The sequence below is a fragment of the Eimeria maxima genome, genomic scaffold (genome assembly GCF_000499605.1).
Source record: "Eimeria maxima Weybridge genomic scaffold, Emw_scaff125, whole genome shotgun sequence".
Taxonomy (NCBI): Eukaryota; Apicomplexa; class Conoidasida; order Eucoccidiorida; family Eimeriidae; genus Eimeria; species Eimeria maxima.
This window is the reverse complement of record NW_013563443.1, coordinates 26,689-37,810: the sequence shown is the minus strand read 5'-3', so window position 1 is coordinate 37,810 and position 11,122 is coordinate 26,689. Positions and strand designations below refer to the sequence as shown.

General features: G+C 52.0%; 1 protein-coding gene across 1 annotated transcript; it reads left to right on the top strand.

The window, feature by feature from the left end:
* Window positions 1-247: 247 nt before the first annotated feature.
* EMWEY_00015720 (hypothetical protein, conserved) lies at window positions 248-7,638 on the top strand (the record flags this gene model as incomplete). Its single annotated transcript, XM_013477403.1, has 4 exons — window positions 248-365; window positions 560-5,017; window positions 5,367-5,569; window positions 5,899-7,638. 4 exons carry the CDS (start codon window positions 248-250, stop codon window positions 7,636-7,638), a joined length of 6,519 nt encoding a protein of 2,172 aa, XP_013332857.1.
* Between the last annotated feature and the right edge of the window lie 3,484 nt (window positions 7,639-11,122).

The window sequence follows — 11,122 nt, the reverse complement described above, 5'->3', positions numbered from 1 at the left end:
TCTTACCTCCCCGACTTGGCACGCGTGTGCCGACCGTGGGACGGCAAGGGTTTAGGGTTTAGGGTTTAGGGTTTAGTGTTTCTCTCATTTTGAAGGTTTTAAACATCCTATTAAGGTTATTACTTATTTATATAGACGGCAAACCCTTCTCTGTTCCTTTTGCAGGTTTGCCTCCTGTTGAGTCTTTTTGTTTAAACTTAGGGTTTAGGGTTTAGGGTTTAGGGTTTAGGGTTTACGCTTGCTTACTATGGGGAGCCCTTCGTCTCCTAACCTTTATGCATGCATGCGCAGATCCTCTGTGGGTCTTGCTGCTGCTGCTGTTCTTATTGCTGCTCTTTCTGGGACGCAGCAGCATGCAGAGGCCGGTTAGTGTTCCTTCTCTTGCTGCTGCTGCTGTTGCTGCTGTTACTGTTACTGTTGCGGGCGCTGCTGTTGTAACTGCTGCTGCCAGCTGTTGCTGCTGGCGTTGTTGCTGCTGTTGTTGCTGGAGTTTAGCCAGCTGCTTCTCCTGCTGCTACTGCTATCGATGTTTCCACTGTTGCTGCTGCTGTTGCTGCAGGGCCGGCGGGGGCCCTCTTGGGTTCTCTGCAAGCAGGTCCTTTCTTCCTCCGCTCCCCCTCCCAGCAGCAACAGCAGGACCAGCAACAGGAGCAGCAGCAGGAAGGATCCGCTGCTGCAGGTGGTACAGCAGCAACAGGAGCAGCAGGGAGAGGGCTTAAGTTCCCGCTGCTGCAGTCTGTATTCAGCAGCAGCACATCTCCGTTAGGGTTTATTGCTAATGCTATTGAAGGTGACGCATCTAACAAGAGAGACACTCCTGCTGCTGCTGCTGCTGCTGTCCTTAGTGGCCTTTCTGCCGACCCTCCGCTGCTGTGGCCGCAACAGCAGCAGCACAAGGAACAGCAGCAGGAACTGCAGCAGGAGCTGCAGCAGGTACAACAGCAGGCACCGGAGCAAGAACAGCGAGAGCCCCAGCAGCAGCAGCAACAACAGCAGCAGCAGCAGCAGGAGACAGAGACGGAGCTGGTGAACCCTCACCAACAACAGCTACTCGAGCAGGTGCTGCTGCGTCCTGCTGCAGAGGAAATGCTGCAGCAGCAGACTGCACCAAACGCAAGTGCAGCAACACCAACTGCAGCTGCAGCAACTGCATCAGCAGCAATTGCAACAGCAGCAACCCAACCCGTCCCGGTTCTCTCGGGTGCTCCGCTGCAGCAGGTACAGCAGGTAGACGCGCAGCAGCAGCAGCCACTGCAGCAAAACCAGCCACTGCAGCAACACCAGCCACTGCAGCAACAGGCACTGCAACAGCAGCCAGTCCAGCAGCAGCCACTGCAGCAACAGCCACTGCAACAGCAGCCAGTCCAGCAGCAGCCACTGCAGCAACAGGCACTGCAACAGCAGCCAGTCCAGCAACAGCCACTGCAGCAACAGGCACTGCAGCAGCAGCCAGTCAAGCAGCAGCCACTGCCACTGCTGCAGCAGCCACTGCTGCAGCAGCCTCTGCTGCAGCAGCCACTGCTGCAGCAGCCACTGCCGCTGCAGCCACAGCCGCTGCTGCAGGAGAACCTGCTTTGGCAACAACTGACCTCAATGCAGCAGCAAACGCAGCAGCAACAGCAACTGCAGCAGCAGGTGCTGCAGCAGCAGCCATTTGGTTTAGCAGGAGATGCTGCTGCTGCACCCGCTACAGCGACAACAGATCCAACAGCAGCGGCAGCAGCCGCAACAGCAACAACAGCAGCAATAGCTGCAGCTGCAACCCCACAGCAGCAAGATGGGCACCAGGAACACCTGCTGCAAGAGCAACACATGCAGCAGGAGATCGTAGTGCAGCAGCAAGGAGAGCAGCAGCAGCAACACCAACAGCCACAGGGTCCGCTGCAACTTGAGCAGCACTTGCATGAGCATCAGCAAGTAGAGAAACAACAGCAACAGCAGCAGCTGGAGCAGCATCAGCAACAGCAGCAGCTAGAGCAGCAAGAGCAACAGCAGCAGCAGCAGCATCAGGTAGAGCAGCAGCTGCTGCCAAACGCACAGCAGGCAGCCTCACTGCAGCAAGAACTGCTGCAGGACGTCCCAGAGATACCAATAGAGCAGCTGCGGCCGCAGCAGCAGCACCAGCAGCAGGAGCAGCAAGCGCAGCAGCAGCAGGAACAGCAGCAGCAGGAGCAACATGAACATTTGCTGCACCAGACGCCGCTGCAGCAAGAATACTTGCCGCTGCAGCAGCAGCAAGGTCAGCAGCAGCTGCTGCCGCCGCCGACACAGGAGACAGCACAGGAACATCCTGTACAGCAAGCACCACTGCAACAAGAGCAACTGCAGCAGCAAAAGCTGCAGCAGCAGCAACAACAGCAGCAGCAGGCGAGTCAATCAAACACATTGCACCACGAACTGCAGCAGGAACTGCTCCCCTCCGACCTGCTGCAGCAGCAAGGCCAGCAGCAGCCAGTGCAACAGCAACAGCTGCAGCAACAACCGCTGCAGCAACAACCGCTGCAGCAACAACCGCTGCAGCAGCAAGTGGTGCAGCAACAACCGCTGCAGCAACAACCGCTGCAGCAACAACCGCTGCAGCAGCAAGTGGTGCAGCAACAACCGCTGCAGCAACAACCGCTGCAGCAGCAAGTGGTGCAGGAACAACCGCTGCAGCAGCAAGTGGTGCAGGAACAACCGTTGCAGCAGCAAGTGGTGCAGGAACAACCGCTGCAGCAGCAAGTGGTGCAGGAACAACCGCTGCAGCAGCAAGTGGTGCAGGAACAACCACAGCAGCAACAGCCGCTGCAGCAGCAACCGCTGCAGGAGCAGCAGGCGTTGCAGCAATCGCCGTTGCAGCAACAGCCGTTGCAGCAGCTGCTTCTAGAGCAACCGTTGCAGCAACCGCCGCTGCAGCAGCAACCGTTAGAGCAGCAGCAGCCGCTACAGCAGCAGCAGCCGCTACAGCAGCAGCGGCCGCTACAGCAGCAGTCACTACAGCAGCAGCAGCCACTACAGCAGCAAGTCTTAGCGCAGCATCAACTGTTAGAGCAGCAGCAACCGTTAGAGCAGCAGCAGCCGTTGCAGCAGCAGCAGCTACAACAAGAGACGCTACAGCAGCAACCGTTACAACAGCAGCAGTCGTTGCAGCAGCAGCAGCTACAGCAGCAACCGTTAGAGCAGCAGCAGCTGTTGCAGCAGCAGCCGCTACAGCAGCAACCGTTAGAGCAGCAGCAGCCGCTACAGCAGCAACCGTTAGAGCAGCAGCAGCTGTTGCAGCAGCAGCCCCTACAGCACCAGCCTCTACAGCAGCAGCCGCTCCAGCAGATGCAGCTGCAGCAGCCGCTGCAAGAGCAACTGGTGCAGCAGCAGCCGCTGCAGCAGCCACCAGTGCACCAGCAAGTACAGCAGCAGCAACCGCTGCAGCAGCAGCCACTGCAACATCAACAGCAGCACCAGCAAGTTCAGCAGGAACAGCCTCCGCAGCAGCAGGTGCAGCAGGAGCAGCAACAGCAGCAAACCCTGCCATTGCAACCCCTACAACAGCAGCCGTTGCAGCAGCAATCGTTGCAGCAGCAGCCATTGCAACAGCAACTGCAGCAGCAGCAGCCACTACACCAGCCACTGCAGCAGCAACTGCAGCAAACGCTGCACCAGCAGCAGCAACCAATGCAACAGCAGGAGCCACTCCTGCAGCAGCAGCCACTGCAGCAGCAGGAGCCACTTCTGCAGCAGCAGCCACTGCAGCAGCAGCAGCCCCTGCAGCAGCAGCCACTGCAGCAGCAGCAGCCACTGCAGCAGTCATTGAAGCAGCCGCTGCAGCAACCACTGCAGCAGCAGCAGCAATTGCAGCAGCAATTGCAGCAGCAATTGCAGCAGCAATTGCAGCAGCAATTGCAGCAGCAATTGCAGCAGCCATTACAACAGCCATTACAACAACCATTGCAGCAGCCATTGCAACAGCCGTTGCAACAGCCACTGCAGCAGCAACTGCAGCAGCAACTGCAGCAGCAGCCACACTACTCTACCGAAGCGGCGTTACAGCAGCAGCTGCAGCAGCTGCAGGAGCAGCAGCGCTTGATTGCGGAGCAGCAACAACAGCTGCAGATGCTGCAGCAGCAGCAGTCACTGCAGCAGCAGCAGCTGCCGTTTCCTCCGGAGCAGCATGGAGGTATACCGCCGCTGCTGGATAATTCCTATCTTCAGCAGCAGCAGCAGCAGCAACTGCAGCAGCAACAGCAGCAGCAGCTGAAGGGTCCTGAAAGTGTCTTCGATGAAGCTCCTGAGGCCTTGTCTTCTTACCTAGAAATGGCCCCCCTTAAGAATGTCCCTTTGCATGCAACTGGTGCGCTGCAGCAGCAGCAGCAGCCGCAGCAGCAGCCGCAGCCGATTACACCTGAAGCATTATCTGCAGCAGCAGAATGGCATTCGCAGCAGCAGGAGCAGCAAGGTTACCCGCTGCAGCACGTGCTGCAGCAGCAGCTGGTGCAGCAGCACCTTACTCGATCAGGTATGGATATAGCACCTCCTACGATGCCTCCTCTACCATCCCCTGAGGCAGCAGCAGCAGCAGATGCAGCAGCAGCAGCAGCAGCAGGGGGAGGTGAAGGCCCCGGAGGTTTATTAAGGAGGCCCCTAGCAGCAATAGAAAATACAGTTAATCAATTGGGGCCCCTAGTGGGTATACCATTAGGGGGCCCCTCTGCTGATTCAGCAGTAAGAAGTACAGAATCCGTTGGTGGGGCTACCTCTCTCTTAGGGGGGGCCCCCTCCCTCCTAGGAACAACCTCTTTGTTGGGGGCCCCACTTTCAGGGGCCCCAATGGGGGGCCCCCTTGCAGGATTAGCTGCAGGGGAATTACTTTCTGCACCTAATATAATAAATGGTGCAACAAACTTTGCTGCAGCAACAGGAAAGTTAGCAGAGGCAGGAAATAATATAATGAATTCTCTTCCTATGGAGGAAATCATGGAGGCAGCAAAGAATGTACAAAAAGAAGGAATAAAAACGCATGCAGGCATAGATATTGATGATCCTAGTAAGTAGTTATATATATTTACCTCTCATAAACCCTACATAAACCCTAATTTAGGGTTTGTTGTTATACACAGTTATATTAACTTTCTTAGACCCTCATGTAAACCCTCATGTAAACCCTCATCTAAACCCTCATCTAAACCCTCATGTAAACCCTCTAAACCCTCTATACCCACCTAATTAAATCCTTTATACATCATGACTTCTCTAAACCCTAAACTTTGTCATAAACCCTAAACCCTTGGTCTTTGGGGTTTATGATTGTTTAGAGTTTCCGATATTTTGAAATTTCTGGTTTTTTAGGGTTTAGGGTTTAGGGTTTAGGGTTTATGTGTATTTGTTGTGTATAGGAATGAAGCCAGCAGTCCGTTGTGCTGGTGCGGGTATGACGTGCTGTGTACCTGAGGCAGCAGCACCAAAAGATTGGCGACAAAAACCCCCAACATTGAATAATATGCCTGAGACACAAAAGCATTGCAGGGCACACTTTGTACCTATGCAGAATGCTTTATGTGCTACTACTACCTATGAAGTAATACAATTCTTCTTAAGGGTATAGGGTTTAGGGTTTAGGGTTTAGGGTTTAGGGTTTTTGGCGGGGGGGAGAAGGGAGGGGGAGAGGGTGAGGAATAATTTGAGTGGTGATGGGCTTGGGGTTATAAGGGTTTAGGGTTTATTAGGGTTTAGAGTTTATTAGGGTTTAGGGTTTAGGGTTTAGGGTTTAGTGTCTGGATGAGTGTGTGTGTGTGTGTATACCATTAGAATCGTCATTATGTCCGTCAGTCTGAATATTGTATCCTACACCCACAATTACATGAATTTAGTTTTTAGGATTTAGGGTTTAGGGTTTAGGGTTTAGGGTTTAGGGTTTGGTGTGTATAGGGTCGTGACACTTGTGGTCTAAGTAAGACGGAGACTCATGAGTATGATGTTTATCGTCATACAATGACGATGCGTCATCGTGGGCAGAAGGCAATATGCGAGTGCCGTCGTCATAAGACGCAAGCAGCAGCAGCAGCAGCAGCAGCAGGAGCAGGAGGAGGAGGAGGAGGAGAGGATTATATAAATGATGGAGAAAAAGGACCTATTGAGGGTTTTGCTGCATGGGAGGTAACAAAGAAACAAAAACAAGAAAAAAAGGAAATAGAAGGAAATAACGCAAAGATGGCGCAAGGGTTAGGTGCAACATTAAAGATAGCACAATTATTAAGAGATAAGGCACCAGAGGCGCAGCAGCTGCTGCTGCAGCTGCAGCAGCAGCAGAATCCAGCTGCAGCAGCAGCAGCAGCAGCAGCAAATGCTGCAGCAGCAGCAAATCAAGCGGCTCCAACCCTTGCTGCTGCACAACTAGCACAAGCTGCTGTCTATCCTGCTGCTGCTGCTGCAGGCATGCAGCAGCAGATACCATTATCTGCTGCACAAGGATTCACTGCAGCAGCACCAACACCTGCTGCAGCATTAGTAGCACCTGCTGCAGCATTAGCAGCACCTGCACCAGCATTAGCAGCACCTGCTCCAGTATTAGCTGCACCCGCAGCAGCAACAATACCCGCAGCAGCAGCAATACCTGCAGCAGCAGCAATACCTGCAGCAGCACCAATACCTGCAGCAGCACCAATACCTGCGGCAGCAGCAATACCCGCAGCAGCAGCAGCAGCAGCACCTTTATCATCTCGCGCGCTGCTGCCACAAGGAGTTGTCTTTGGTGCATCTGCAGCAGAAGCAGCACCAGAAGGAACTCATGCTGCACTGCAGCAGCAGCAGCAAGACCTGGCCCAGCAGCAGCTGCTGCAGCAACAACTTGTTAGTCAGCAATTGATGCAACAGCATCTGCTGCAGCAGCAACTCCAACAGCAGCAGCAGCAGCAGCAGTTCTCTCCTGCTGCACCCAGCGCCACAAGCATTCGCGCCCTTTCGCTGCCGCAGCAGCAAACCAACTTTCTGCAGCAGCAAGACTTGCTGCAGCAACCGGATTTGCTGCAGCAACAGGATTTGCTGCAGCAGCAGAGCTTGCTGCCACAGCAGGACTTGCTACAACAGCAGCCAATCCCCGAGCAGCCACTCTCTCCTCTACCCCAGCAGCAGTTGCTGCAGCAGCAGCCAGTCCCCCAGCAACAGCTGATGCAGCAGCAGCCACTCCCTCACCAACAATTCGCTGACCCTCAGCTGCAGCAGCAGCAGCAGCAGCAACAGCAGCAGCCGCACCGGTACCACATGTTTACGAATGCGCAGCAGGCAGAGCAGCATCTGCAGCAACTATCGCTGCAGCAGCAGCTTCCTCAACAAAATATAGCATCTCTATCCCAGCAGCAGCCTATGTTGCAGCAACAGCAGCAGCAGCAACAGCCCGTGCTGCAGCAGCAGCAGCAATCTCTTTTACCTCTTCTTGGTAGTCTGAGCCCTTCTCAGGCAACAGACGTAGCATCACGTGCTGCTGCTGCAGTAGGTGCCTTTATCCGCAGCGGCAGCGGCAGCAGCAGCAGCAGCAGCAGCAGCAAGAAAGATATTGATTGGGTAGATAGGATAGCAGATAAGTTGCTGCAAGAAGGAAATAAAACACCAGCAGGTGCAGCAGTTAATAGAGCCTTTGATGACTTCCTCTCTGTTGCTCAGCGGGCATAAGCAGCAGCAGCAGCAGCAGCAGCAGCAGCAGGAAGGAGTAGCAGTTAATAGAGCCTTTGATGACTTCCTCTCTGTTGCTCAGCGGGCAATTCGTCGTCGTCGTGCAGCAGCAGCAGGAAGGAGTAGCAGTTAATAGAGCCTTTGATGACTTCCTCTCTGTTGCTCAGCGGGCATAAGCAGCAGCAGCAGCAGCCGCAGCAGCAGCAGCAGGAAGGAGTAGCAGTTAATAGAGCCTTGGATGACTTCCTCTCTGTTGCTCAGAGGACATACGCTGCTGCTGCTGCTGCTGATGCTGCTGCTGCTGCTGCTGCAAGGTGCAGCAGTTAATAGAGCCTTTGATGACTTCCTTTCTGTTGCTCAGAGGGCATACGCTACTGCAGCAGCAGCAGCAGCAAATAAGAGCATCGGCAGCAGCAGCAGCAAATAAGAGCCGCAGCAGCACATTACAGCTGCAGCAGCAAATAACGAGAGGTACAGCAAGGGAAGACCACAGTAGCAGACTGCCGCAACAGCAGCAAGCAGCAGCAGAATAGCAGCAGCAGCGGCAGCAGCAGCGACAGATGCGGATTTCCTTAAAGGGGAGAGCCGTTTGCTGGTTGCTGCTGCTGTCCCCATTAATTGTTGCAGGTTGCTTTTGCTGCAGCACAGGTGCAGCAGCAGCAGCAGCAGCAGAGCAGCAACAGCAGCAGGTTAAGGCGTAGGTATTGGAGCACTCTAGGTCTTTTTGTGCTCTTAATAATCCCTAAACCCTAATCCTGTAGTCCCTAAACCCTAAACCCTAAACCCTAAACCCTAAACCCTAAACCCTAGGAGTTCCTTTTGTTGCTGCTTAGCAGCATGTACAAAGAAGGTCTATAAGGTTTAAACCCCAACATGATTGGGGGTTCTTTTTTTTATTAACTTTAGCTAGCTAGCTAGCTAGCCAGCTAGCTAGATAGCTAGCTAGCTGTATGGCTAATTAGCTATGTGGCTAACTAGCTAGGTGGCTAACTAGCTAGGTGGCTAACTACGTGGCTAGCTAACTAGCTAGCTAGCTAGCTAGCTAGCTGTGTGGCTAGCTAATGGCCTGCATGCCATTTGGCCCCCGCCCCGCTAACGGCGGTGAGAGGCCGCCCTCCCAGTAGCTAGCTAGCCAGCTAGCTAGCTAACTAACTAACGAGCTGACTAGCTAAGTAGCTAGCTTGTATACCTGACTGGCTAGCTAGCTAGCTAGCTAGTTAGTTAGTTAGTTAGTTAGCTAGCTAGTTAGTTAGTTAGCTAGCTAGCTAGCTATTGAGGCTTTAGCTACTCAGGGGTAAGAGAGACAAAAGATGTATTTGTTTATTATTAATAAATAAAAAAAGAAGAAAAAAAAGAGAAAAAGGAGACACTTATAGGGAGGAAAAGGAGACAAAAGGAGACAGATAAAGGAGACAGATAGAGGAGAGACAGAAAGGAGACAAAAGGAGACAAAAGGAGGAGGAGGAGGCAATAGATAAGAAAAAGGAGACAATAAGGAAGAAAAAGGAGACAATTAATTGTTGTTAAAGAAATAAATGCATGCAAATAAAAAGCCCCATAATTTGTCTCCTTTTTGTCTCTTTTTTGTCTCCTTTTTGTCTCCTTTTTGTCTCCTTTTTTTTTGTTTTGTCCCTTTCTAGGTGTCTCCTTTTTGTCTCCTTTTTTTATTTATTTTTAACTCTTTATTTATATAATTAATTGTCTCCTTAATTGTTGCTGTATGCAATAAAAAAGGAAAAAAATAAGGCATTTAAATACCCAAACCCTAAACCCTAAACCCTAAACCCTTAAATACCTAAACCCTAAACCCTAAACCCTAAACCCTAAACCCTAAACATTGTTAGACTGTATCTAGACTGTATCTACTGCTGCTGTAGGTTTTAGTATAAGCCTGTTAAGGATTTATAGAAGCCTTGATGGTTTGAGGGTTTAGTGTTTATTTAGGGTTTAGGGTTTGTTTGAGGGTATGCGGGTTTGAGGGTTTAGGGTTTAGGGTTTAGGGCTTGATTGAGGGTTTAGGGCTTATAGGGTAATAAGGTATCAATAGACAGCAATAAAAAATCTGTTAAAACCCCACAACTTCTTATTAAGCTGCCTATACACCCCAATTATATAGTAATGAGGGAGCTGTAGTACTGCGGACCAGCTGCTGCTGCAGCCAACAGTAGCAGCTGGAGCAGCAGCAGCAGCAGCAGCAGCAGCGGCCCCAGCTGCTGCTGCTGGCTTCGGGTGTATGCAGCAATAAATAAATGTCTTCTTTTCTTTTGTTTCTTTGATAGGGAATAAACCCTAAAAAAGACAAACACGAGTAACGAGCAGCAGCAACAGCAGCAGCAGCAGCGGCAGCAGAAACAGCAGCAGCAGCAGCAGCAAACAAACGAGCTATGCTAATTAGACCTTCTACTGGTCTATTATTGTTTCTTCTTTTTGTATTTACTGCCTATACACCTGAGTCTTCTTGCTGCAGCAGCAGCAACTGCAGCACAAATATCCTTAAGTTCCCGCCGCGGCTGTCTGCTCCTGTTGCTGCTGCTGCTGCTGCTGCACTGGGGCCCCACAGCAGCAACAGGAACACTATTTGCATGGCAGCAGCAGCAAAACTGCTGACTAAAACATTTAGGTAGGCTATTTATTACTGCTGCTCCTGTTGCTGCTGCTGTTGCTGCTGCTGTCGCGGTGCTCGCGGAGGCCGCCTGCTGCTGTTGCTGCTGTTGCTGTTGCTGTTGCTGTTGTTGTTGTTGCTGCTGCTGCTGCAGAGAGGCAGCAGCAACACAAACTCCTACACTATTAGAGACTAAGGAAGACACCAGGATTATGTGTGGTCATCAGTCGTACCACGAAACTGCTGCTGCTGCTGCTATTGTTGCTGCTGTTTCTGCTGCTGCTGCTGCTGCTGCTGCTGCTGCTGCAGAACTTCTTCCCCTGTTCGCATCCCAATACCTTTCTTCATCCCTTCCCCCACTGGGCGTTTCATCAGCAGCAGCAGCAACAGCAGCAGCAAGAGCAGCAGCAACAACAGCAGCAACAACAGCAACAGCAGCAACAGCAGCAAGACCACCATAGATTCCTTCCTGTTTCGTCGTCGTGTATCAAGGATGAGTACCACACCAAGCAGCAGCAGCAGCAGCAGCAGCAGCAGCAGCAGCAGCAATGAAGGGAAGCCAAGATTTGTTGTAGGGTCTGATTGGCGGCCACCAACAAGAGAAGGAAAAAGGATAACAGGTCTTCGTGTTAATAATTCATTAACAGGAGGAAAGACAGAATTTATACCCCAAGTAAACCCTAAACCCTAAACCCTAAACCCTAATTTAGGGTTTACATCGATATATGGTTGTGTCTTTGTTTGGGGTGATTGATGGATTATTTGTGCTCGTATAAATTGTCTATTCATTCCTGTTGCTGCTGCACCAACAGCAGCAGCAACAGCAGCAGCAACAGCAGCAGCAGCAGCAGCAGCAGCAAGTATCAATTGACTCCCCCCCCG